This window comes from Falco naumanni, chromosome 4 (assembly GCF_017639655.2).
Source record: "Falco naumanni isolate bFalNau1 chromosome 4, bFalNau1.pat, whole genome shotgun sequence".
Lineage (NCBI taxonomy): Eukaryota > Metazoa > Chordata > Aves > Falconiformes > Falconidae > Falco > Falco naumanni.
This window is the reverse complement of record NC_054057.1, coordinates 53,805,589-53,833,330: the sequence shown is the minus strand read 5'-3', so window position 1 is coordinate 53,833,330 and position 27,742 is coordinate 53,805,589. Positions and strand designations below refer to the sequence as shown.

The window sequence follows — 27,742 nt, the reverse complement described above, 5'->3', positions numbered from 1 at the left end:
AAATCACACGAAGGCGGCACATGCCCCATTTTAAGATGAGCTCAACTGCAGTATGGATGCAAAGGGTGGTGGTAACAAGTCCAAAACTGAGTTGGTTAAAAAATATTTAAAGTAATAATAGTGCATACTGATTCTCCTCAAGGATTTTTTTATTTTGCCACTAGTAGAATCCATCCTTCTCCAGGAAAACATGAAGTACACAAATTTTTAAAAGCATTTAATTTTCTAAAGCTAGTTTCCTACAGGTCCACAAACAACTCCACACGGGTCTATAAGAAGAAGGAAATTTCAAACTTCTGGCCAGGGATACAGGAGTGGCTATTTCTAAAGCTGAAAGGTATTAAAAATAGTGCTCAGATCCCATTTTAAAGTATTAGTACAAACTAAGTTAAGACAGTTACTAAGCTCCTCTGTTCTGAAGAGTATACAAAACGACTGAGGTAAGTGATCCAGAACACAAAAGGTGTGGCAAAACATTTTTGTGCAATGTAAAATGTTACCTGACAGTCACCTGTTGTACAAATGAACTGAAAGCTTAGTAGCTTAAACTGGGATTTACCTACGTCAAGACAGACGCTGTGAAAACAGTTACCAAGTATAAATCTGAAAACAGGAGATACAAATATTTTTTTTGTACGTTACAATACAAAAACTGAAACAGTTTTCTGCATGTTCAGAACAAAGAAACAGTTCAGAAGATGTTGCATTTTCCACCTCACTTCTTACATCTGGCTCCTGTTTTGCATGTTTCATAAAATACATTACAAAAATTGAACGTTTTCTGTCTTTTTTAAGGTACATTCTTCTTTGTTCACTTACACTGCTGTTATTTCCAAGGCTATCACCTACACTTTCTAAAGCATGAAATATTTTTAAATTACAAAATATATGGATTATATGCCCATGGTTTTAGTTCTTAGAATATTTCAAGAGATTTTATAAAGTAGTTCCACCCTTAATTTACATTGTCTATCCTATTCAAAATTTAGCCAATAGTCTATCAAAATTCTTACTGATTTTGGGTGTTCTGCCTTAAAAACCCTTATGTGGCCTGATTTTCAGATAGGTACTGACTCAAATACTAAGCCCTTTCTAAAGGTCTGATGTAAAAATTAAGGAACAACTAGCCCAAAATGTCTCAAAAGTAACTTAATTTTGTACATCGCACTCCAGTTTCTTAGTTCTGCAAAACCTTATTCCTCAGATTTCTCAAAATAAAATAGATACAGAAATAAAATAAAACATTAGTAGGAAGTACAGCCAGGAGGTTCGGTATGGGTCTGTGTAAGCCCCCCTGTCATGTTGCTCACACTAAAAACACTAAAGAGCAATTTTACAAAACCAGCTGTATATATACAATAATTCCACATACCATTAGAAGTTCTGGTGATACCTTTAATGGGACTCTCCAAGCATCTAGGAATTTAAGAACAAAACAAAAATTAAACCATTGCAGTGTTATTTATAACAGAAAAACACATGCTTTTATTAAGCAGGTGCATATACGCATGCTAGAGAACACAGGGTTTTGTGACTGAAACTTACCCAGAAGGTTTAGAACTAGATGTTGACTAGGAGAAAGCGGATCCTGAAGACTGAATACCGTATACCGACTGTGCTGTATCTGCCGTAAAGCTTCAAAATTTCCTAGCAGTATGTCACAGAGCCATTGCGCATTTACACATGGTATTCTCCACTCTTTAGCTTTCTCATACTTCAAGCCACTGGGTCTTATTGTTCAGAAATGAAGAAAAATAAAATTACATTCTGATAAAATAGGTAAAATTGCAATTTCTAATAATAAACCTAAAATACCAGTATTTCTTTGTTGGCCTACTATCTGTTGTAACTGTGACAGAGTAGATACTCTGAAAAAATACTTTTGTTCTAGGTGCCAGAACAAGTCAGTTAGGGTAGAATTTCTGCCCCAAACGGAATCCAATTAGACCTGGATTTAACTTAGTTTTCCCATGTCAAACTTTAACAATTATTAAAAAGAAAGGTATTTTACTTATAGATTATGTAACTAACAGTCAGCATCGCTTACAAAATATTTTAAAATAGTAAAATTTTTTTTTTGCCTGGGTCCAGAAAGCCAAATTCATTGCGTAACAGTATGCACTAACTTAGTTCAAGGAACAACATCACTAAGTTCTGCTATCTAATTGCAGAATTTATTAAAATTAACATTCTTATAACAAGGTGAAACTAGCACCTCACGGTAAGGAAAACACTAACTGGCAATAGGCTACAAGAATGTGAATACTGCAGAAATAAACCACTTACTCTTTACAGATGAGAACGGTATTGCTGCGACAGAGATAGCCTGTGTATTTGGCACCTGCTAGGTAGGCCATCAGTTTGAGGTCATCTCTGTCACTATCAACAAATCCTGTCACAGAGATTATCTACAGATAGAAAGAGGCAGTTACAAATAACAGAACATCAATAGTTACTTACAAAATGCTCCTGTTGAAAATATTTTACCATTACTAATCGTTTTACATTACAATGAAATACAGAGTACCGTAACTATGGCATATAGGCACTTAATTAAAACATGGCTTGTGGGATACATGAAGTACAATCTAAAACTAATTCGTTTATACATAAAAAATTGAGGTTTCTAGCACTAGTTCTGCAGGAAGAATCATCTTCATTCTGATGGTCAGCTTTTTCTCATTTACAAAGACTATTATGAAATAGCTCACACCTAATTTTCTTCTCGTACATCTCACCTCTTTCTCCTGCTGCTGTTCATATTCAGGGAGACACAGAAATGCTCACACTTACTTTGCCCTTCTCTGCTTTTAAAAATCTTTATAATGCTCTGCTCTACTCTGCCATGAAGCCAAATAAACCATGCCAGCCGATTATCGGTAGTGAACTGTAATTCCACTTCTTCCATTCTTATCCTTAGTTTTGCCAGGTTGCCACTCTCTCTTTTTATTTAGGAAAAAGCAACAGCAATTCTGTTGTTGATAATAAGCTACATTTATTATGTTACATATTACATTTACTACCAACCCCTGTGCTCACAGGCATATTGTTGTATTCTATTTTCCCAAACCTGTATTCTTTTTATGTCTTTTAGAACAGGCTAGCAGCAAGGCCATCATCCTGTATGTCTGTATTCAGCAAAAAGAAACGCAATGTGAGACATACTTTGGCATCTTGTTTCATATTGCACAGTGTTATTTCAAGATGCATCTGATTCAACTCTGCACGTTTCCCTTTCCACCCCACAAAATTCAGCTTGCCCAGTGCTCCTCACTGCATGGGCTGCTTGTAACTGCAACCTCCTATTCTCTGATTAACAATATGAGCTTCCTTTTTTTATATTTGCTGTGTATTGACCCAGAAAAAGAAACCCCTCAAAAAATCCCCTCAAAACATTGGGTTATGGTAAAGGAAGCAGAGACTGTTAGATGTGCTGTTAGTAAAAAAACGACACAGCTTGGATTCCTGCCGTCTTGCTATGTACAACTCATAGAAACTGAGATGCAAACATTACAAGAGGCTCATTCCCAAACAAGGTGTTACTCCTCAGCACTCAGAACTCAGTAAAAAGCACTCAATCACCCAGCAGCATGCACCACATCAACACGGGACCTTAAGATTAACAGCAGCTTTTCTTCCAAGACAAAAGAAATGCCTATTATGCTTCGAGTAACCACTTTCTAGCTACATTTTAATGTTGCTCTTGTAAGGAAGCAAGCATTCTTTAGAAGTAAGCTTTTTCATCTTACATGTTGAGAGCATGGCTTTCCTCCTGGTGGAAATGCCACTGGAAAATGAAGGGCTCGATGAGGTGGTACCATTTTCTTCTTCTTCAAGATTGAGTTGAGCCAATGTGCTGTAATGCATCTCTTCCTTTCTCTTAAAGCCTATGAATACAGGCATAAAAACAGCTTTTAAAAAGCAAAATACATCTTCATTTTATTTTAAACTTTTTCTACAACACAAAGCTTCAATTTTAATAATTTTTCTCTTTCTTTTCAGTATCCTCCTTCTCACAGCATCTTTCTCAGTGCTCTCTGGAATAAATCCATGACATGCATTATGAAAATTTGTTATACCATAAACCACAAATCATAAAAAAGCACATCATGAAAGACTGTAATTTTATACTTGCAATCTAACCATTAAGTACATACTGAAAAGCCCTACCTTTCCAGTAATGAAAGCATGCATGAATAGACGATACTGGTTTGCATACCTGAGCATACATGTTACTGACTTGGCTTTCACAAAGAAGATGTGTACATCTGCTTGTTAGAGTAGGGTCCACTGTCCCACCATGTGCTTGAATGATCTAATAAAGACAACAAACCCACAACTTCTAATATATGCAATGGCTTTTAAATTACCCTAAGAAATAAACAGTCTGAAATGAAAGTCTACTCTTTAGGACACTGCCACCATCAGCACCATTTCACTGAAGAGTTACCCCCCCAAAAAAAAGGTTTGTTATCTACCTTAAGAACATTTTGGAAAAGAATTAAAAAAAAAAAAAAAAAAAAGAGAGAAAACAAAATTAAATATGCACCTTCTCACTGAGCTACCAAAAAAATAATCTATATTTTAGAATCAATTAAAAAACCAAATAAATATATATAAACAAAAATAACCCTTCTCACGTTTTTTATTGTTGCAGTATAACTATTAAACAATTCTTCATGAACTATTCAATTCTATCTCAGCAATAAACACAAGTGCTGTTAAAAATGTCAACAGCTTACTTGATTATGCAAAATTGTAGGGAAAATTCAACTATAAAATCCATCAGAAGTTTCTGAAGAACATCAAAGTCCTCTCATTTAGGAAAGGATACAATCAGATTTTTCTGAAAAATAGAAGTTGGCAAAAAATAGAAACACTCTATTCTTCCATCTTATTCACTCAGGTGGATACCTCACAGGCTATTAAATGCCAAAATTATATGCAAAAAAAGAGTCTTTTTATACAATCAAGTTAAAGATAGATAGCAATGCTATATTACATTTGCTGTACTACAGCTGCCTGATTAAAAGCATAATAGTTGGGAAATAGTTAAGGCTATAACTTATTTAGCTAATGTTCTCACTAAAGACCTAATTGAACCAGGCTGCAGATCTAAAGCGTTTTTATTACTTTTTCTAGTCAGCTGCAGTTGAATCATGTTTTTTAGGTTGTAACACACATTACACAAAAGGATGCCTAAAGAAAAGCAAATAGTGCTGAAATACTTCCAAAGATTTCTTCTAGAATTTAGTTACTATGACATTACATTATCATAGTTGTTTAAAAATACAGCAGAATCTTACCCGTTTCCAGGTTGCTAACAGCTGTTTGTCAGACATCTGTTCTGGGTAATCAGCAATTGCAAAGACACAGCCCAGTAGGAAATAGTCTTCTGGAACTGGAATAGTTTGGCACATAAAAGAACAAAAAATTAAATACTTACAAGTCTGAAGAGTTCATCTCAGAACATATTTGCTACACTAACCTTTTCTATTACCACATTATAAACGTCATTCAATTTTCAAGTAAATCTTGGAAAAAGTAGGATTCAAAATTTCAAAGCTGACAGCCCACATCTAAAGGCACAGTTCAGCCCAGGATGGTTTTGTTCTGGGTGGTTTTCATCCTGGGGAAGGGGGGCTAAAGGGGCACCAAAAGGAAAACTAACAACTATTTTATACAGATCAGCAATTAATAGTCAAAACAATCAAAAGCTTTCAGTTCTACTAGCACGGACAGAATTCAAAGGTATGACAGCTTTCTATCTGATACTGAATCCTCATTAATTTACTAGTACTTCCATTATTTAAGCTGTCTTTCCAGTTGCTATGCTGTTTGAAAGCTTCCCCATTCCCCTCTTCCAAAGTTAAAAAACCCCTTATGGTATGCATAGACTATCACTGTTCTCACAGTATAATTTATATGCTAGGGGCAAAAAGTATATATTTGAAAAGAGAATGTTCTCAGTGCTCTCATGCTTTTCAGATTTCTGGATCATCCTTGGTTATAATTGAAATCTGTTTGTCTAAAAATTAGTAAAAGAGGTCCGGCACCATGAATGGCATTTCTAAGTCTTACAATCCCATACTTACATACAAAGTAAACAGAGCATTACTTTTTTTATATTCTAAACCACATTATATCATGTCATTAGCCACTTTTTTCCAGAATCAGAAGGCAGTAATTACTAACTCTCCGCTGCTGGATCGTGTCCAAAAAGCGGCTGCTGTTGCAGTTGTTGCTGTTGCTGCTGGTGGTGTTGTGGCTGCTGGGCGGCAACTTGATGCTGTAGTGTTTGAGATGTCTGAGTTAAGTGCTGTGTTGCCTGATTCTGCATTTGTTGTTGCTGATGCTGTTGGTGTAATCGCTGCAAGTGCTGCTGCTGCATTTGCTGCTGCTGCATTTGCTGCTGCTGATGTTGCAGCTGTTGTTGCAGATTCTGTTGCTGTAGCTGCTGCAACTGTTGCTGCTGTAGCTGCTGCTGCTGCAGCTGATGAAGTTGCTGTTGCAAAGCATGCTGCTGTTGGAACTGGAGCTGTTGCTGAGGTCGATGTAGCTGCTGAGCATGTAACTGCTGCTGGGGAAACTGAAGCTGCTGCTGTGTGAACTGGTGCTGCTGATGAACTTGCTGTTGCTGTTGCGAAAACTGATGAGGCTGTTGCTGTTGGAAAGACTGCTGGGAAATCTGGGGCTGTTGCTGCTGCTGCTGTTGTAGCTGCATAAGTTGTTGAGGTTGAAGGTGTAAAAGAGGATGGTGCTGTTGCTGCTGTGCTTGATGTGACTGCTGTAATAAATGTGTCTCTGGTGTTAGTTTCACTTGACTAAACAGCACCACATTTGGATGTCCCTGTTGGCTATGATTTACTTGTTGTTCTAAACTTTTTGTAGGTGCTGAAAGTGATTGTAATATCTAGAAAACAAAGATTAGTTTTGTGACCTTTTTGTTGTCATTCAGTTTTTAAAATATTAAAGAACTACTGGGCAAATACAGTTTTCAAAAGAAGAGAACCCTATGCTTAAAAATATTGTGAGCTAAACGAAAATCTTTAAATTACTAGCAAAATAAAAAGTGGACTGACACGCAGAAATGCATGGAGCTACAGATGGCTCCTAATATAAGGCAATGCATGTTTTAGCAAAATTTAAGATTAAAACCCACCCTTGTATTACTGATGATACCTCCAATAGCATTATGACTATTAACACTATAGTAATAATGACATTGATCAACTCAATCAACTGTAAATATGTATTTTACAATTCTGATGGCCTGTTACATTAACTTTAGTTCCATAGCCTTAATTAACTTAAAAACTGCTAATAAAGTCTCTACTAATTAGTGCTGTTTGAAACATGGGAACCTAGCCAACCCATACTTAATAATAATAGATTTTAGGTTTATACAGAATGCTGAAGTAACGTGGAGTTTAATTCATTTTTAGGTATGTAACTCACAGTTAAGGGAAGAATCATTTCACGCTAAGGAGACACAAGTTAGCAAGTGTGTTTTTAAAGCATCAGAAAAGGGAAAATTAGGCAATCTCCTGATAATCAGCATGAGCTCTACATATTTATTAGAACATTTTAATATCAACTACCTATTAAAAATTGGAAGGAGCAATAGGAAACTAGACTCGCCACTCAAAGTCTTTTAAACATGAAGTCAGCTTTAGTGAATTCTGCAAAGCTTGTTTCCTTCACCCACACCATTTCATCACATACAGTGTGAACTTCAGTGATGCATGTGGGCGAGAGAGAGGAATCAAAGCACATCACTAAAACACTAAGCCAATTAACTGTATCCTCTCAATGAGCTGTCCATCTACTCTTCATCAGAGGTGGCTCAAGTATTTTTTACAATGCACTTCAAAACATCCCAGAATTTTGATGTTGGTACAGCATACATGTACAACCACATTTATGAATGCATTACCCATCACTAATGTCTAGACAGCACCACAGTATAACTTCAATAACTAAAAATAACACACAAAAAGAGTGTTTCTGATGCTCAGTATGAGATCTTCATGCTGCTCTGCACAAGAAGCCCCAAAAGTCAAAATTACAGAAGCTTCAGAACACATATTTCAAAATAAAGGAATAAAACTTTCAAAAGTATCCAAGACTATATTCAGAAAGTAACTTTCTATCTGCAAAATTCCTTATTACAGATCTTGCCATTCAGCAGAAATCTGAGGTTTGAATTAAACATGAACTTCCCAAGACTGTGCACCAAGGCATGGAATCCACCCAAGACTGGTACCCAAGCAGGATACAAAGCACAATTAAGACTAGCCAGAAGGAAGTTAAAAGGAAAAAGGTAGAATTGGTATTCCTCCCTCTAGGAAGCAGATTCACAGCTCTTAAGACGCAAAGCTTTTCTCCTCATGCTGGAGCTAGAATGGCAACATACAGCAGCCTGATGTGGTACTTAAGAACACTCCTTGTAGACCATAGTCATGTCCCTAGTCTAACAGACTTTGGGAGAACAAAGTCTAGCCAAAGCACGATACCATCAACTGCCCTGGGGCTCTATAAATATTACTTACAGAAAAATACTTCCACAGAGGTGCCACTAAAGAGTATTTGATAGTACAATGACTGGGTTGTAGAAGATGTGGTGTTCAGACATGAAAGCATCAGCCAATTTTCCAGGCACTGGCCAACTGCCCAGGATGCTGATGGTTCTCCTCAGTCCTGACCCAAAAGTCTCAGTCCTTAAAACAGTTCAAGGCACTGAGAAGAGGAATCTAAGATTCAGTTTTAAAATGAAGCCTGTATTTCCATTTCATATTCAGAACCCATATGGAAACAAAGAATATTTCTGAGTGACTCCACCTTTTGTGTTTAAGTACTAGCTGTAAGCTTCTAGATTATTCGGGCACCTTTGAAAGTTTTACCATCAGATGAGCATCCAAATAAATGCACCAGTGCAATTACTTAAGTAAAGATGTCTAACATTTACCAAAACCTACTTTTCTCATGTTCCCTTCCCATGAACATCTAAGAATTTCAATGCTGCAAGTTATTTCAGTGCATGCTCACTCACTTTGTTTTCTTCCAAAAATAAATTCAATACAAAAGCTGCAAGTATTTCAACTATACGAGCAGCATAAGAACTTATATATTAGAACTACCGCATCATAATCCTGACTATACCATATAACAACTTAATGATGCCCAGCAGAACACAGTATAGAGCTGAACCTGCTGTGAGAACGATCAATTTCAGTTATATGTGTTTATAGGACAAATAATCCCTTGCACTGAATGAAAAGCTTGAATGGTATGAAATCAGGTTTTCAGAGCTAGCCAAGTAATACTAAATTGAAGAACTATTTTTTTCTTTTTGCTCTTACCGAGAAATCAGTACTGAAACTAAAGCACACTATAGTTGAACACAGCTCTACACTTCCACACATTTTTTCCAAATGCGTTCTTACTTCCGTGAACCTGCTAGGAATGAAGTTACTTATTATGGGGAGGTTACTAATTTGGCCACAACTTCTACGTAATACGGGGAACTTTTAATCCTCTATGCATTTAAAGAACAGTAACAGGAAACTGAAGTTCCTGGATGTGATAGTTCCTAAGAAAAAGTCCAATATCATATAAATTAAAAATCCAACACTTACATGTGCTACATTTGATGGTCTATTAATCTGCTGAATATCAGCACTATTAGTAATATTCCTTAATGTCCGCACGGCTGGACTCCACGTAGCCATCATTTCCTGTCGATCAGAACTTTGGGCACCTTGTACTGAAGCCATTAGATTGCCTCTCATATCTGGAGGCAAAATATTACCTGGCACTGGTGGGACATTGGCACATAAATTAATTAACCCAGAGTCTTTCCCTTGAGGCAACCTACGCTTTGCTGTAGATGCCTGTGGGACTTCAGCTGGTGTCCAATTCAAATTCCTTTCTTGCTTTTCTGGAGAGGAATCTGAAGAATCATCAAACATCAGTTCCCCTTTTGCCTTATCAGCAGTAGTAGATTTCGGTGAAAAAACTTGATCACCCAAAGGTGATCCTTCTCGAGAAGATGCAGGGCTTGATAATTTTTCATCAGTACTAGCTTCATTTTGAGAATCTTGTTCTTCGTTTTCTGCTTCTTCCTCCTCTTCCTCCTCCTCCTCTTCTTCCTCCTCATATATAATTAAACGAGGATGATAAGGAGTCTCTTCTTTTCTAGTCTTATCAGCTATAGAATCTAGTACCCAGTCTGGTGTCACAATTTTAATGCTGTCCCGTTTACAAGCACATTCATATTTTTCCTGGAGAGAAACAGGAGGGGAGGGGGGGGAAGAATAAGTTTTATTTCAAGACAAAAAATCCCAAATAACGTTTTTGAGGGCAGGGCTAGAGCATGGAGAGGCAGACCAAAAGAGGCTGTCCAATAAGAAAAAGTGATCTCTCCCAGAACCAACAGGATAATCCACACTACTGTGTGAAACCACAAGTTCCAAGAGATTGTAACAAAAACCTCCATATTTACAATATAAAGGATTCAGAAGGCACAACTGCAGAAGATTAAGTCTTCACTTGCAAAAACACCACTGCTCAAATTCTTCTCAAACCAAATCACCAAAGGTTTCAAAATCATGACATTTGGTTCTGAAAAAGCCTTCAGAACTCCAGCAATTAGGAACACCACAGTCAATACTAAGAATCAGCTGATTTTTAGGTGGACATTACTGTGAGTCTAAATACAGTGTATACTTAGATTTTCTCCACTAAAAAAAAATATGGATAAATAACCACAAAAAAAACCAAACAACAAAAAACCCAAAACACCACCGTGAAAAATCACTTAGGGAAAACCTCAGAATTTCACAATAGAGACAAGTATTTACAAGGTGATCGCTGGGGTATTTCCCATATGCCTTCTCAGAAGCTGCAAACTGTAATGTTGCCCTCAACTGGAAAATGACACTTCTGTCCAAATATTGGCTAAATCTATTTCAGTGAGAGCTTACAATGACAACAAAGTATAAAACTTTATCCCTCTCTCCTTCCTTATAATTTCATCATTTCAAGATATATACAAATAGTAAAACTTTACTGCTTCCTTTCTTATGAAATAGAAATAAGACACAGTCAGTGCTCTATTGATACAAGCATCCTTTTGATGGAAGCCCCTCACAAATATCGAGACAGTGGGGGGAAAAAAAAAAAAGAAAACTTTCTTCAGAAGATTTGAAACTAATTTCAGGATCTCATATTTAAAAGTGATTGAACTGGGATTTTCTTTGTATGTCAAACAATAAAAATTAACAACCAGCACATTCACAGGAAATTAATTTAATTTAATGATTCTCTAGAGTTATTTCCTACGATGAAACTGTCATTCATACACAATAAAGAGATTACAGATGAAACCAAGTTTATTTGCAGATATGAGTTTTCATTCTTTCTTTGTGGTGAGAATTATTAAGAATCTTGTTTTATCATCTTGTGTCTAGTCAAAGCAAGCATTTCAATTTTCCTAGTGTCAAAACTGTTCTCATTACAAACGGCTGCAGATTCCCTTGTAGTAGTATGTCAGAGCAACAGGACTAGAAGCATTTTAAAGTAATCATCCTATAAAACTGTTCCCATTCAAAGATTATGTAAATTTAAACAAGATACTTATTTTATTGCACAGATATGAAATGCTAATGTGTGGGGGGGTCAGTTTCTTGACTGGCAAGCTCAAGACAACATCCTTGAGTCTAAAAAGCTTACAATTTAAGGCAACACTTCTTAAACATGTATTACTGCCTCTTAAAAACACCATTTTAGGTAGCAAAGCTCTTTGTCCAAACACTACATTTTGCTGTGATGGAGGAGACAACTAGGATGCTGTTTGGTAAACCTTTTAACTCCGCCATAGAATAAAGATCATGCACTTAAAAAAAAAAAAACAACAGCCAAAACCAAAAAAACCACATCCCCTTCCAAAAAAAACCTCTGCAAAGATTCCTAAGAGTTTTAAATGTAACAGGGAAGAAAAAGCAAGCATTTCCAATGCCCATACCTTCTCTTCCAATGCCAGCCCATGTTTTACTGTAAAGTACTTTCCTATGTATTGCACACACAATACACAAAATACAATAAACAGTTTATTGTCATCCCACTAGCCACGTTTTCCCCTCAGTATTAAGAGAGTTTACACTAACTCCAAAATATGAAAAGCATTATTGGTGGGACAATAATATACTCTATTTGTATAAAGCAACATCAGAAACTTGACAAAGTTTTACAGATTTATCTAAGGAGGTAGCGCATAGAACCTGATCTTAAGAGTTACTCACATTCTAACTGAACTGTGTGACCCCTCACACTGATTTGAAACTTTAAAAAATGGTAATGTAAATGTGCTCATGTTATTAAAGGACAAAAAATAAAACACAAAAAACAAAACCAAAAGCTTGCTCTGTCCACCACGTTAACTAAAAGCATCCAAGCAATCATTTTTAAGTGAGCTTCTATTTGTTTTCAGTTATTTTCAGTCTCTGAACAAACATGCTACATCAATTATAAATGTATTTCTTTTTCAGGAGGAGTACCTGAACACTTCCTGAAGTTCCAGTGAACTATTACAACCGAAACATTACCAGCATTACAGTAGAGAAGGGTATTCTGATGTGCTTAATGCTGCCTTTAGCCAGTTACCTGGCCTGATTCAGTTTCTCCATTTGCATGAAGACAGCAACATTCGGCTTCCTACATGGGAGTAGGAAGTCAAGCGATGACACTATTTGATACCCTTGAGAGCAGAGAGGCTTTACAGAAAGATGGGGACAGACTACAGAGAGCTGGACAATCACCAACCGTATTAAATTTAACAACAGCAAGTGCCACATTCTGCACCTGGGACAGTGTAACTCTAGTTACACATACAAACTGGAGGACGAGAGACTGAAGAGCAGCCCTGTTGGAAAGAGATACGGGGGTTTGGGTGAACAGTCAGTCGGATACAATTCAACAGTGTGCCCTGGCAGCCAAAAGGGACAACCAAGCCAAAAGGGGTGAATCAAGCAGAGCATAGCTAGCCACCCGAGGAAGGTGATTGCTGCACTTTACACTGCACTGGTGTGGCTGCACCTCGAGTACTGTGCGCAGTTCTGGGCAACTCAGTTTATAGGAGGAGGAGATCAAACTATTAGTGTGTCCAGAGGAGGCCAACCAAGATCGTGAAAGGTCTTGGCTTGTAAGGAGCAGCTGAGATCACTTGGTTTGTTCAGCTTGGAGAAGAGAAGGCTGAGGGGTGACCTCCTCACACTCTACAGCTTCCTCAAGGGGGTAGTGAAGGGGGAGCTGCTGCTGATCCTCTCTCCGGCAACCAGCGATAGGATTTGAAGAAATGGAATGAAGCTGCATCAGGGGAAGTTCAGATGAGACATTAGGAAAAGCTTCTTCACCAAGAGGGTGGCTGGTCACTGGAACGGGCTCCCCAGGGAAGTGCTCATGGTACCAAGTCTGTCAGAGTTCAAGGGGCGTCTGGACAAGAGTTCAAGGGGTGTCTGAAGTCATATGGTTTAGCTTTAGGGAGTTCTGCCAGGAGCGGGGAGTTGGATGAGATGATCCTTATGGTTCCCTTCCAACTTGAGATAGTCTATGATGCTATGATGGGAGTGATTTGAACTACGACTACTTTATCAGCAATTGGACAGCAACACTGTGTACTGTTTATCCTACCATCTAAGAGGAATGAGCTGAGCGATTTTGAGACTTCTCTGTTCTTTAAAAAAAAAAAAAATAATAATCAAAAAAAAAACCAACCCTGTTCCTCCTTCTGCACTCTTTAGCTCTTTCTCCCTCAAAACATCGAAGGGCATTTTATCTATTTTTCAATTTTGTCCTTTGTTTTTCTTCACTGATTCTGTAGCTACAGATTTACAAACCACAACCACTAGCTATTAGGACATGTCAAAATTAGGTTAAGACAAACAGAATAAAGAATAACATGCTTTATTCAATCAGAAATACAAATACCGATATGAAACTGGACATCTTTTGAATTAATCAGGCTTAAAGCGATGCAGAAAATAAATACAGACTGAATAGCTGCAATGCATAATTGTGTTGAATTTAGCTGTTCAGGACTAATGAACAGTTCTAAGAATCCTAACTTCAGGGAGACGGAAAATTTTTGATTATTCAAAAGCAAATGAGAGCTACAACAAGGAGAATTGTACATGTAATAAACTCTTACCCCCTTTGGCTCAGGCACAATCAAATGAGTACACTTATTATTGAGGCTCAGCTGGCAATTCCCTCCATAAAAAGTAATCAAAGCCCACAGCGTACTTCGGTCTTCAGATAAAACCTAAAAGGAAGGTAATAAGCCCTTTAGTTCTACGCAACCAGCTGCCTTCTGCTTGAAGAATTTTAGTACAATCCATGACATGCTATTTACAAGTCTGACTGCTGTATTACCTATCAGTTTTAAATACCAAATTAGCATGAAAGTTACAAAGAAAAAAAAAGAGTGGCAAAGAGACGCAACAAAAAAGACATTGAACAATCATTTTTAACCTGCACAGAGAAAAACCTTCTTCACTTCTGTAAAACTCAACACTAATACATCACCTTCCACAGGAGAAAGTTAGTAATCCAGCAAACAAGAATTATTTATCTCAGACAACCTGTTTAAATTCATTAAACAGAATTTTAACAAGTAGACCAAATTAACAGCCTGCGTAAACTTATGAAGTGTTTATTTCTAACATTTTATGTCACAGTAATGTCCCCCTCCCTTGCCAAGAAAGCACATGTATTTAAGCCATCAGCACTGGGAGTAAGTGACAGTATTACAGAAGCAATCTGTTTGAAAGTCTAAAGCACATATATGCGTATATTCCATCAGCACCTAGGCCCTGATCCTGTCCGTCTGTGCACACACCCTGGTCACAGACCCATGGGGCTGGCTATGGACACAGGCCACTGAAGCCCACCTTTCCTTACTTTACTTGCTGGCACCCTCGTTAAGGTTTCAGTGCATAAGCAGGTAAAACATGTTGACTGAATATTGTGTTAATGCAGAAACAGAAGAACAGGAGCAAAGACTTATAGTCTAGTGTACTCTTCATTTTAGAATCATTATAAGGCTTAATACGAGATAAATTACTGATTGAATGTTCACAGTCTGAAATGTCCATGCCCTCATTTTCAGTGAAAAACTGTCTTTGGCAATAATTCACCTAACATACGGGGAAAAAAGTCAAGAGTACAACAGAAAAACTGGGATCTCCTCAAAAAAAAACAAAGCATCACACAGATACTGTGATTGCAGTAGACTGAAACATGGTACACTTCTTACCTGAGAGAGACAGGCAGTGACTCCAAAAAAGATCTGACACGATTCTGGTGAAAAGCCATTTACACTGGAAAGCAGGTGTCAAGGATGCAAAACAATTTAAATGACAGTTTCCTGAGGGACATCAGAAGGAAATTAAACAGTGTGCACAGCACTCCTCAGCTATTGTTGTACTGGGTCTGGCTGAGCCCCGCAGCAGCCCTCACAGCGCTGTGCTTGTACTGCTGGCTAGAAGGGTGGTGATCACACAACAGTTCTGGCTGCTGCTGAGCAGCTCGCGCAGCATCAGGGCTGTCTCTCCAACCTTCCCCCCCACACACACCAGTAGGCTGCGGGTGGGCAAGATCCTGGGAGGGGACACAGCCAGGACAGCTGACCCAAACTGACCAAAGGGATATTCCATACCGTATGATGCCTGCTCAGATAGAAAAGCTAAGAGAAAGGAGGAGGAAGGGGGGGGAGGGGGGGGGGGGGGGGGGGGGGGGGCATTCATTTTTTACAACATTCGTCTTCTGGAGCAACCACGCGTACTGAAGCCCTGCTTCCCGGGAAGAGCCTGAATATCACCTGCTGATGGGAAGTAAAGAATAACATCTTTTGTTTTCCTTCACTTCCACACATGTGACTTTTGCTACTGCTTCATTAAACTGCCTTTATTGTGACCCACAATTTCTTTTTTCCATCTTATTTTCTCCCCCTCATTCTTCTGAGGTGGGGAGTGATAAAGCAGCTTAGTGGGCACCTGGCGTTCAGCCAAGGTCAATGTACCACAATTATCAAGTATTTGACCATTAAAAAACTTTTATCTTTAAAAGCACAATGTCTGTTTCAAACTGAAGTTGTATGGATAAAAAAAAAATAATAATGTGGTGGAAACTGGATCAGGACAACTCCAATATTATGACCAATTCTGGTAACAACATAAACTTGCCTCTTCCCAGAACACCTCCCTCAGCCCATCTCAGGATGCTCAGCTTGTAGGAGTCAAGTCATTAGCAAGAGCTTCCTTCCATTATCAAGAGCTTATGTTCCATGCTTAAAAATACAGAAGAATATGAAGAAGAAATTTTTACTTAAGAGTCAGTAACAGACCATATAGAATTATTATGATGCACAAGAAATTCAATAAAACAAGACAGACCAAGAAAAGTGTGAAATAAAAGCTAATAGCAGACAGCTTTGAAAAACTTAAAAGTGCCTGTTTTGCATGCTTATTAAAAAGGACAGCAATTTGGTGGATGAGTTTGTTTTAAACCAGAAAGAAATAAAAGCACAGCCTTAAAAAAATGAAAAGAAAATGGGTTAGAAAGCAATACAGAAGCCAAAGGTTTCAGAAATGGCTAAGTTTGGTAACCAAATGGGGAATTTTTGGTTGAAGAGATCTTTTGCAACCTAACCTGCCCTTTGTAATTTCCCAAAGGCTGGAAAAGTAGAAACTGTTTCCTAGCACACAGCATGACTATTACCTCCACACAAGGCACTGAACAACAAAAATACCAAGAGACAAGCTCATGTATCAAGAAAAACAACAAACCAAAGTATTAGAGAAATTAACTGCAAAGAGCAGTAGGCAAGTCAGTATAAGCAACTATCAAATCTTCCATTTGATTTTTCCTACCGAGGTATGTAACTCTGCACTGGAAGTCAGCTAGGCATCTGATACAGGGAGGAGGGGAGAAGTCTAGGAGCTACTGTGAGACAGAAACAGAAAATACCACACTGGGATGTAACAGCAGAAACATTACCTGCAACTAACATGAAATTTTCCACGCTACTTTCAAAATTCAGCAAGACCTCTGGAAGCAATGCATATTTGTTTTCAGATACATGAAACAATATGTGAAAAAGAACAGTGAGAATTTTTACAGACCTAGTAAACATGACTTACAAGAGGAAACTTGAAAGACCAGAATTGATGTGTTTTAAGAAACTAAGATGACGCATTATCAAATCCTTGAAAGGCTGCCAAATGAAGAGAGAAGTAGTTTCTTCTTTTTCTTTTGCATGGTCCAGAACTTTTCCATTGGCACCCAGGATTCAGACAGCAAAAAGACACCCAGCACAGCAGGACAAGGTGACACATTCACAACTGAGGTGTAAAAGCAGGAAAGAAACACAACTGTAGGCTTCCTGGGGAGGGAAGTCTGTAACTAGCTAGTTTGAAGGACCTGGAGAAAAGCGACACAAGAGCTGCAGATAAGGGGATTTTGAGAAAGCAAAAAGCTAAGGATTGAAAGCTTTGCTAGGGCCTTGAGCACTATGACTTTGGAGCAAAGAGTCAGGAACTGGTAAGCTGAGCAAATGTGTTTAAGCCCCAGAGACTGCCACTCCATGCAGTGGAAGTGTTGGTGAAGGCAAATGAACATGCTAAGAAATGAAGATGAACGGAGGAGAAAGAGGCTGCCAGTACTGGAGCAGACAACCTAAGAGGAGCAGCTTGGGTGATTTCTGGATCCCAGCTGGGCTTGGGATAAAAGAGGATAAAACTGTAGCTGGAGGAGCCTGAGTGTGAAGAGGGACACAGCTGTAAATACCTGAGAGAAGCTGCGGTTGAAAAGGCAGCCACAAGTGGATTTTATTTTGTTTCCTTTTTAGATATAGGCACTTAACTGCCCAGTCTCGCTTTCGGCACTTTCATCCTTTATTGGAGCTCATCCTTACAATGCATTTCTTTTTGCGAACTGGAACAATACCATAAGCAGTATATTAGCTCAGCTCCTCAACTGCCTCTGCTAAAGTAATGGTTCAAAATAAGAAAATAATCTCTTAGCAAATGTATTAAGAGATTTAAATATTTTTGCATTTTTTATCTGTGTTGATAATGGTCACTACTATTTTGGCTGTAGAGATACTTCAGGAAAAGAAACATTGTGGTTCAAAAAAAAAAATAGCACTGAAGCCCTTGCTTAGACGGTTAGTGTGTAAGCTATATACAACCACAGTTACACCTGTTTGACAATATTAACACTAAATTTAACTGTGGAGGATGAACTCAGGCTTTAGTAAGATATTTATCAATGATCTGGACAAGAGGATTGAGTGCACCCTTAGTAAGTTTGCAGATGACATCAAGTTGGGGAGGAGTGTTGATCCGCCTGAGGGCAGGAGGCTCTGCAGAGGGATCTGGACAGGCTGGAAAGATGGGCTGAGGCTAGCTGTCTATGAGGTTCAAGAAGGCTCATTGCCAGGTCCTGCACCTGGGTCACAAAAACCTCACGCAGCTGCAGGCTTGGGGAAGGGCAGCTGAAAAGCTGCCTGGCAGAAAAAGACCTGGGGGTGCTGGCTGACAGCTAGCTGAACAAAAGCCAGCAGTGTGCCCAGGTGGCCAAGAAGGCAAACAGCATCCTGGCTCATATCCAAACCAGTGTGGCCAGCAGGACTAGGGGTTTGATTGTTCCCCTGTGCTCAGCACCAGTGAGGCCGTACCTTAAACCCGGTGTTCAGGTTTGGGCCCCTCGCTACAAGAAAGACGCTGAGTGGCTGGAGCGTGTCCAGAGACAGGCAGGGGGCTGGGGCACAAGTCTTATGAAGAACGGCTGAGGGAACTCGGCTGATGGAACTCGGGGGGGGGGGGGGGGGGGGGGGGGTGTTTAGCCTGGAGATAAGGAGGCTCAGAGAGGACCTTATCACTCTCTACAACTACCTGAAAGGAGGCTGCATCGAGGTGCATGTCAGTGTCTTCTCTCAATCAACAAGTGACAGGACAAGAGGAAAAGGCCTCAAGTTGCACCTGGGGAGGTTTAGATTGGATATTAGGAAAAAATTTTCACCAGAAGGGTTGTCAAGCATTGGAACAGGCTGCCCAGGGAAGTGTTGGAGTCACCATCCCTGGAGGTATTTAAAAGACATGTAGATGCGGCACTTCAGGACATGGTTTAGCGGTGGACTTGGCAGTGTTACATTAACCGTTGGACTCAATGATCTTAAAGGTCTTTTCACCCTAAACTATACTGTGATTCTACTCTATGATTGTTCTCCCCATTCAGAGTTGGCTCAGATAAATCAAAACAGGGTTAGACTGCAGCACGGTAATGGGGTTAAACGCTAGCAACACAACAGTGAGGCACTGTAAATTGACTGGGGAGACTATGAAACCTCTACTATGGGAGGGGCCTTGTGAAACAGGAGAGAGAATGGTTTTGACAGAAGCGACCTGAAAAAGACAGATGGACCACTTGATTTCTGTAACTTCCCTCCCTTTTCCACACTTTCATAATGATTTTGTGTTTAAGATGCATGCACAGCGCATCTTGTTGGAAAAAATGACTACAGAAACAGATGTGCATTGTGTTACAAGTACACACTGCGATTTTTGAAATGAAACAAAATTATTTTTCCCCTGCTGTTGACAGACATACCAGCAATACTTAAATTTTGAGACACAGAAGAGATAACACACAGCAGGCTGACAACAATGCCCAGAGCACTTTTAAAACCTAAGACTGTATTACTGCCATTATCCAGAATACTCCAAGAAGTTCAAGTCTGATATCATCCTAAATTCTAAGGTAGAGATTCAGTACTAGATCCTTCAAAAGTGTACAGTTGTCTACTCGCTGCCTTAACATCTGCTCCTAGAACATAAAGCAGCAACAGCTCAGTATTTAACTGTTAAGACCCTCCGTTTGACTGCAGCTTGCACTCTCTAAAGAGCAGGAGTGAAACAGACACAACAGTTACAAGCAGCACAACAATAATGTTCCAAGCGGGTCTGGAAAACAGAAAGAGGGAATAGCAAAAAAACCACTCTTTTTTTTTTTTTTTTTTTCTCCTCCCAGCGACAAGAATTCTAAAGTGCTCTGACCCTCTTTCATTTGTACAAGATCGTGGAAAAATAAACCTTTCTCATTCTTGCTTTTGCTGCTATGAACAGAATTAAGAAAGAAATCACCAGCCTTCTTTATGGCACTGTAACTGAGGTTTTCACATACGAAACTGTCTTTCCTTCTTCACGAAAGCTGCTTCTAGATCAATTTTTATGTTATTTCCCTTCAACTGCAGGTTAGTCAGGTTTTGCAAACATTAGTTAGCAGGGAACAGAACACTCTGCCTTCTGAAGTCCCCCTGCTGAAAACAACTTTCATAGTAGAATGCCAAAATGTATTTATAAGAAACAGGCAAAAAAACTTATGCTTTTATATTGTATTAAATCTTTCTACATTAAACTTCAACAATTGACAGGCAAATACTCATCAAGTACCAGAATTGGTAAACCAACATAAAATTTTTAAGGCTTTTATTAGATCCATGTATCTGACAAAAGATGTTTCGAGGACTTGTTTCTTCAGAAATTCAATGACCACTTTGAGCATTGCATCTCCAAATTAAAACATAAACAAAAGACAAAACCATAGAATCTCAAACCTCTACCTAAACAGGGTCCAAAACCAATCAAATGGAAAAAGTAAGCTATTCCTATTAACTACTATATTTTTTTCATTATGGTAGTACCTAAAACCCTAAGGAGAGGCCGGATGCCGCTGCGCTAGAAGTCGTAAAGAGACTGAAACAGAACAAAGTTAAGACTTAACAACCCATTTTAGTGAGCACTATAAGGCTCAGAATAAAATCTAAAACCACCAGGTTCTAAGGACATGAAGTGCTAGAAAGAATGAAGTCAAAGGTCCGAGACACATTTATTGCTGACAGGTGTACTAAACTTCCTTCATCCATGCAACTCAGGAATACGATACTACTGAGACCTGGTCTTTTCATTTGCCCATTCCTGTACACCCACAATAAAGACTTCCTGAGCAATAGCCATTGAGAGCTACATTCACACATTTATTGCTACAATTTAGTTATGGACTGCATCACTCAGTGGTTTTATCTGTTGATTTCTCTTCTGGGTATTTAATAACGTCAGCTTTTAAGAGTACCCTTCTGTCTGAAACCAGGGGGGTTTAAAAGACCAATTTTCTAATAATGCTACTTCTCCATGGGAAAGAAGAACACTAATAAAGCAATGCTAGATTACTTAAACTGGAAAATGTAGCTAATTCCAAACTATTTTATTACTTTTTCAGCCAGTCTTCAGGAACAGGGAGAAGGCTTACAGATGTGTAAAATAAGCAATGGTACACTCCCATCCCGATGATGAAAGGATGATAAACACATTATTTCCAGATGCAAAAGACAAAATCCACCATCCTAGATCACATCACAATAATTTTTATTATTTTTTTTTAATATAGGAGTAGCTCTGCTAATTTGGATTTTGCCGTGTAATTTTGGTGCATTTTTTTCCATTTGGAAGCCAAGTTATTCATGGAAAACTTTCTTCTGCTTCAGTCAGAAGACTATCCACAACTACAGCAAGCTTTTCACACTAACTGCTGAATCCTATCTGACACATTGATTATCATGATCAAAACAGCTGTAAAGACCTCACTGTATCATTTTATCTGACAAATTCAATGCTTTCTCTTCCTACAGTTCACTCCCTGAGCTGAATTTTCTTGGAGAAGTAGAGAATATGCAGGCTATTTCCAAAACAGTAGAGACACTGCGAGATGCAAAAGCACATACCTTGAAATAAAGGTATAAAACATGAACTCTGAATCACTGAAGCACATTAAGACCCTACTTCCTAATACAAACACCTGGATTTTTGCATCTACCACCTCTTGTTTTCCATTATAGACACTACCACCTGCTAACCTCATTCCAAAATGAGATCTCATGCCTGACAGCATACCTCTCTAGTCCTGGCACTATTTATTGGAATCATCCGCTTATCTTTACTGAAATGTATTGCCCTGCTTCAGCTTTTCCATATATAGACCCTTTATCATGGTCTGAGAAAAAGATGTATGAATCTTTATGTATGATAATAGCCACTGTCACCGTTCCTATGATGCACAGAAAAAAGTGAGTGGAACATAAATAAAGATGAAACAGTAATAACTGACAAGAAGAGGAAGGAATATGCCATCCATATGCAAGAATATATGCTCCAAACAACTCAAGAAACATAGATCTAGCCAAACATGACCAACAAGGATCTACACCAAAGACTGCCCCAAAAAAGGGAATACTGAAACTACCTGTTTATAAGGTGTTACTTGTAATACAGTGCTGTTTGAGTGACTGTGTGTTTATACCTTACTTAATTCTACTTCTAGAAAAGGCAGAATAGGCCATTCTACCATGAACCATCATTTGCCCCCTTACTGCACTTCAGCATTTTTCCTGGATCCTCACAGTTAATTATCAACTTCCATCTTCCACCTAAATTGTTTTGAGTCCATTTGATGACAGTTTTCTTGCCAGTGCCTATTAAGCATCTGAAGTAGCCAGAAGGACAGGAAAAGTGATGTAAGACAAAGAAGCTCCAGGCACGTGCAATTTTGGCAGGCATTTAGGTATCCTATCATTTTTTAAAAATGAAGCTGTACATACTTGAAACATTCTTTAATCCCTCCATGGTATCTATTTTAACATGTTTCCTGTAGAATTGATTCAAATTTGAACTTAAAGGATACGGCAGAAGAGCTCCACAGCGAACAGACAAGATCACCCAGGAAGGCTGAAAAATAAAAACCACAAAACATTAAAAACCTCAGTCTGCATGTCCAAAATATGAATTACCTTCTAAGTTCATATTGCAGCTAGTTTTAAGATGTATCTTCCAGCTTCAAAAGTCTTAAGTGGTTCACAGGCATTGTATTTAGGCCTTTACAAAAAAAGGCTGTTCTGCTTTGTTTCTAAAAGTTAATATGAAGACTGCTCAAAGGTTGTGCAGCAATATGGTAGCTAGGTCCCTTTCTCTTGTCTTGCTGTTGTGCCAGGAAAACCACTTACCGTATTATCATTCTCTCCCTTTTTCCCATTCTCCCTGCTCTAAAACAAAACCAAACCCCACACAAAAAAACCCTACCTTACAATCACCACCAAGGAGTCAGGAACCATAACCTTACACAGAAGTTTCTAAACATGCAGCAATGCTGGCTGCTAAGCACACAGGTGATCTCCCGTAACTGACAGTATTCTGGGACAGAAGGGCTCAAAGGGAGACAGGGAGGTGGAGGAGAATGGAGGAGATGTAGGACAGTGGTCCCAATACAGCACAGAAGGAAGAAGGGGGTAACAGTAACATCACGTTCAGTATGAAATCACTTTTCCTCAAAAAACAGACAAAAAAATATATTGTGGTAACAGTTTATGGTGTCCCAATTCTTGCTATTCTCTTTCCCTTAGAAGATGGTACAAAAAAAAAAGAAAAACATTTAATTTGTAACTCCTCAGTCAGGAAGGGGAGATTTTCCTCCCTTAAGATTTTCTCTTCCTTATTCTCTACAAGCTACCTTTACCTCCAACTTGTGTTTGCTTAACGCTTAGTCAGATCTTCTTGATTACAGATCATGCTGCAATGTGTTCAAGTCAAACTAAGTGAAACTACTGAAAGACTTGTTCTCATTTGCAAATGAAAAAGCTGAGCTAGTAGCAATTATAAGTAAAATGAAATTATTTAAGTAAATGGCATTAGAAAGCACAAAGCACTGTTATGATGCTGATGTCCTTCCTTCACACGAGAACAGCAGCAGTTTTCTTGTTTATAAGATTAAAATTATGCCACAGAACACTTCAGACAAAGGAACTAAAAATTTATCAGCTCACCAACCATAACCATAAGGTCTCTAGCTAAGCACCTTTTATTTTTTGGAATGAATTCATACTTATACACTGTCAGGTGAACTTTCACGACATAAGCTATAAAAATTTACTACTGTCAACTACAACCATATGGAAAAGATAACCCAAAATCATCTACCCAAAGGTATTGGCAGTGAAATACTGGTGTTTCTTCTTCTAATAATTCCCATGACTTGCAGAGTCACAAGCTCAAATTTTCAAAGATGAAGCCCAGAATCTTTCACTAGAAATATAACCCAGTGGTGCCAGATAGTTACAAAATAGCAGTCTTCCAGTACCTAAAGGGGCCAACAAGAAAGCTGGAGAGGGACTTTTTACAAGGGCATGCAGTGATAGGACAAGGGGTGATGGCTTTAGACTGAAAGAGGGGAGATTTAGATTAGATATAAGAAAGAAATTATTTTCTGTGAGGGTGATGAGGCACTGGATTGCCTCAAAAAAGCTGTGGGTTGCCCAGAGCAGCTGTGGCTGCCCCATCCCTGGCAGTGCCCAAGGCCAGGCTGGACGGGGCTGGGAGCAACCTGGGCTGGTGGCAGGTGTCCCTGCCCATGGCAGGGGGGTGGGAACTAGATGGTCTTTAAGGTCCTTTCCAACACAAACCATTCAGATTCTATAAAAACACAGGTAATTCCAGTATGGGTAAGAAAAAAGGAAGAAAAAAAAACAACTTGAAAAACTAAAATCAAGAGAATAAAAATCTATTTTTCTACAAGTTACTATTGTTTAAAATTGGTATAGTACACATACGCAGTATCAACAAAACCGTTTTGCACTTTGCCAATTATATTTTTTTTTTAAAGTCACTGCAGTCTGCATTCTAAATTCAGGTCTTCCATTGCCAGAAGCTTCCAATAACCTTCCCATCAGAAACATTTCTGAAGTACAGCTAGTAGGACACCATCTCACAGATGACTAAAGGAAGAATCTGGGGAAAAAAAAACCAAACAGAAAACAAACAAACCAACAAAAAACAGCGAAGCACTGACAGATACAGAGCAACATTGGAAAGGAGAGAACAGAATTGTAGTAAAAGTCTATCAGTCAGGATAAAAGTTTGTGTAACAAAAAATTTTTAAAGATATGTTTCATTTGGTCATCATCCAATCATGGACATTTTCTGTTAATAATAATGAAATAGATATGTCAGTACTTTGACACCATCATGGATGAGTCATTCACCTTTACCACAGGGAGATCAAAAACTTCACGAGATTCTCCAACTTCTGGATTGTCCCCATCTTCTGAAATAATATGTGAAGCCAGTGCATTGTAAGAGACTTCCTTTGCTTTCCCAGCTTTCAGAAGTTGAATAACCTAAACCCAAAAGAGAACACGGAGAAGTCTTTTTAGCACCTTTTATTTGAGAAAAACGTTAATGAAAAAACACACTAACATGAGAGGAATGAATATCACCTTCTGTCTTAGCTGCCCTCCTGTAAGTGGCTAGCACTATTTTTGAAGTTGCCAAACGCATCCCGTTTAAAACCTGGCTGCCAATGGTTTATGCCTCTGCCATATTTTAATCATTTAAGTTAAGGATTTACTTTCCAAAATAATTCAGGCTGGGCAGAAATCTGGAAAATGTGAACATTCTTCCAAAACACATATTCCTCAAAAAACATCTCAAAACAATTATATCTCAGGCAGGGCAAGAAAGCCTTTCTTCTCACTGTTTGTTTTTTGCATATGGTGGCTTTGGAAGCATTTCAATATACTTTAAAATACATATTTGAAGTTTTAAGAAAAGGTGATCCAATGGTTACCTTAGAAAAGGTAGCACCATAATGGTACATTGCAGTCTTCGTAGGAATTCTTCCAGATTTTGCTAGTTATTTACTTGGGGGGGTGGGGGTGGATTGTGCATTTCCTGTAAATGCTCATTTAACAGCTAAAAGAAGAACTCCACCTTTACCAAACACATTTGTTTCCGTTATTTCTAGATCAAATCAACATGCCTCATCCCAGAGCATATAAGTAAGTTTGAAGAAGCCACCCAGCTGCTCCAAAACAGTGCAGACAGACAGAACTGAGGAAAGAACATGCCTAATACCCCCTTGGTATGAGAAGGATCTGCAAGCAAAAAAAAAGTTGTAAGCAATGCCTTGAGAAGAGAAAACGTTCTAACAAAGGGTTGACATGTTGGGAAAAGAAGTGATGGAAGGCTAAGTGATTTAGAGAAATAAGAAAAAGAAAAAAATAAAAGTAGGAGGACACATGCCCCCTAAGTTACAGCCTTAGAGAGCTGGAATTGAAATGTCTCACTCCATCGCTCTGTCCTCAGAAAATGCAAAACACCTCATAACTCACAAAGCATATCTTACTCCTGCTTTTGCAAGGCCCATATACAAGATGTTGGTTGAAGAGCTCAGCATTCTCTCAGCTCAATTGTAGAAATGTGTGCTGAATTCAGCCATGTCCCCCAAAAATGGGTCTCACTTTTATTTGAATAAAAGTAGCAGAGAAGGTAGCGGGGTGTAGAGGGGAGGAAGAGAAAAATGTTTTAAAACATTAAGGTCTAGAGTTCAGATGTCAAAATGCCAATCAAAATTATCCTCTCCTTTTTTCTTTTATTATTCAGAAATAAATAGCATTTCTCTTCATAATGATTTTGCAGAACCAAACTGATGCTCATTCTCCAAAACCTGCTGGGGACATTCCCTTCATAACAGGATGCCGTTATGAACAGCAGAGAGCAAGGCACCATATTCATCAAACAAAATATTAAGTAATTGGTCCTTCAGCAATTCCTACTTACCCTGTACACTAAACAGGACAGAGAAGGCACTGAAAAGGAGACTCTCAAAAGGTGGTGTTGGGCTATTATAAAGCATCTATGCTAAACAGAAAAACAAGGCTGGAAAAATCACCACTCAGCGAGGACACAATTTTGGTATTTCCTCAATGAAGCACTCAACTTTACAACTGCATTTAAAAAAAAATAATAAATCAACTTTTTTCTGCAGTGGATGAATGTGTGACATTATCAAATTGCAACAGAATTACTCAAAAATAACCAAGAAAATTGATCACAAGCTTGCCGTTCTTGCCACCACACAAGAACAGGAGAGAATGTTTCCATTTTACACACAATCTCCTAAATCACAGGATACCTTCCTGCATGAAATCCAGCTAACCACAGGGTAACACAGGACGCTAGAATTCCAATGGGAAAAGCTAAATCAAAATAAAGCACTTTTGAAAACAATAGATGTTTAAGACCAGCCCCCACCACACAAGCTCCTCATCTTGCGCAGCTCCCCTGAGTTACAAGCCCCATTCAACTGGTTTAAGGGAAGCCTAAAAACAGGAGTGAATATAATAAAAAGTGAGCACACAAATCTGACAGTTTGGGAAAGAAGTTACAACTAATGAGCCAGAAGTATGAATTTCTTTATATCAAAACAATGACACATTAAACTCTGCAGAGTCTGCTTATACAAAAGGTTCAGGTAGTAAGTTTAAACATTATGAATATGATAGATGATAACTTCAAATGATTACTTAAAGTGGTGTGAAAAAAGGCCTCCTAATTTAGCTCACATCAACTTCAAAAGGCCTCCCAGATCACAGGACTTCCTTCAGTTTAAGTAGAGCCTAGACTCAAAAGTTGTATTGGCACAATTAAAGGACTTCACCTATACTAGTATTAACCATATACCTGTAAATAGAAAATAAAATGCTGAAAAGCCCCAATATGATCATTGTAAAAATCCTGCACTTCAAGCGGTAGCCTGTATGACTTATAAATGAAATTTTGGGTTTGGGGCAAATAAATTT

At 38.5% G+C, this 27,742-nt stretch overlaps 1 protein-coding gene across 2 annotated transcripts in view; it reads right to left on the bottom strand.

The window, feature by feature from the left end:
* Positions 1-27,742, bottom strand: part of PAXIP1 (PAX interacting protein 1) — a 39,818-nt gene that overhangs the window by 8,819 nt on the left and 3,257 nt on the right. For both annotated transcript variants that reach the window (XM_040591245.1, XM_040591246.1), the window contains exons 2-13: positions 25,145-25,279; positions 22,795-22,838; positions 15,314-15,377; positions 14,207-14,320; positions 9,639-10,283; positions 6,196-6,913; positions 5,307-5,401; positions 4,220-4,315; positions 3,750-3,887; positions 2,287-2,408; positions 1,546-1,730; positions 1,373-1,416 (exon numbers count right to left, since the gene is read on the bottom strand). In XM_040591245.1, the coding sequence (XP_040447179.1) occupies positions 1,373-1,416; positions 1,546-1,730; positions 2,287-2,408; positions 3,750-3,887; positions 4,220-4,315; positions 5,307-5,401; positions 6,196-6,913; positions 9,639-10,283; positions 14,207-14,320; positions 15,314-15,377; positions 22,795-22,838; positions 25,145-25,279 (2,400 nt within the window). The remainder of the gene's footprint in view (positions 1-1,372; positions 1,417-1,545; positions 1,731-2,286; positions 2,409-3,749; positions 3,888-4,219; positions 4,316-5,306; positions 5,402-6,195; positions 6,914-9,638; positions 10,284-14,206; positions 14,321-15,313; positions 15,378-22,794; positions 22,839-25,144; positions 25,280-27,742) is intronic.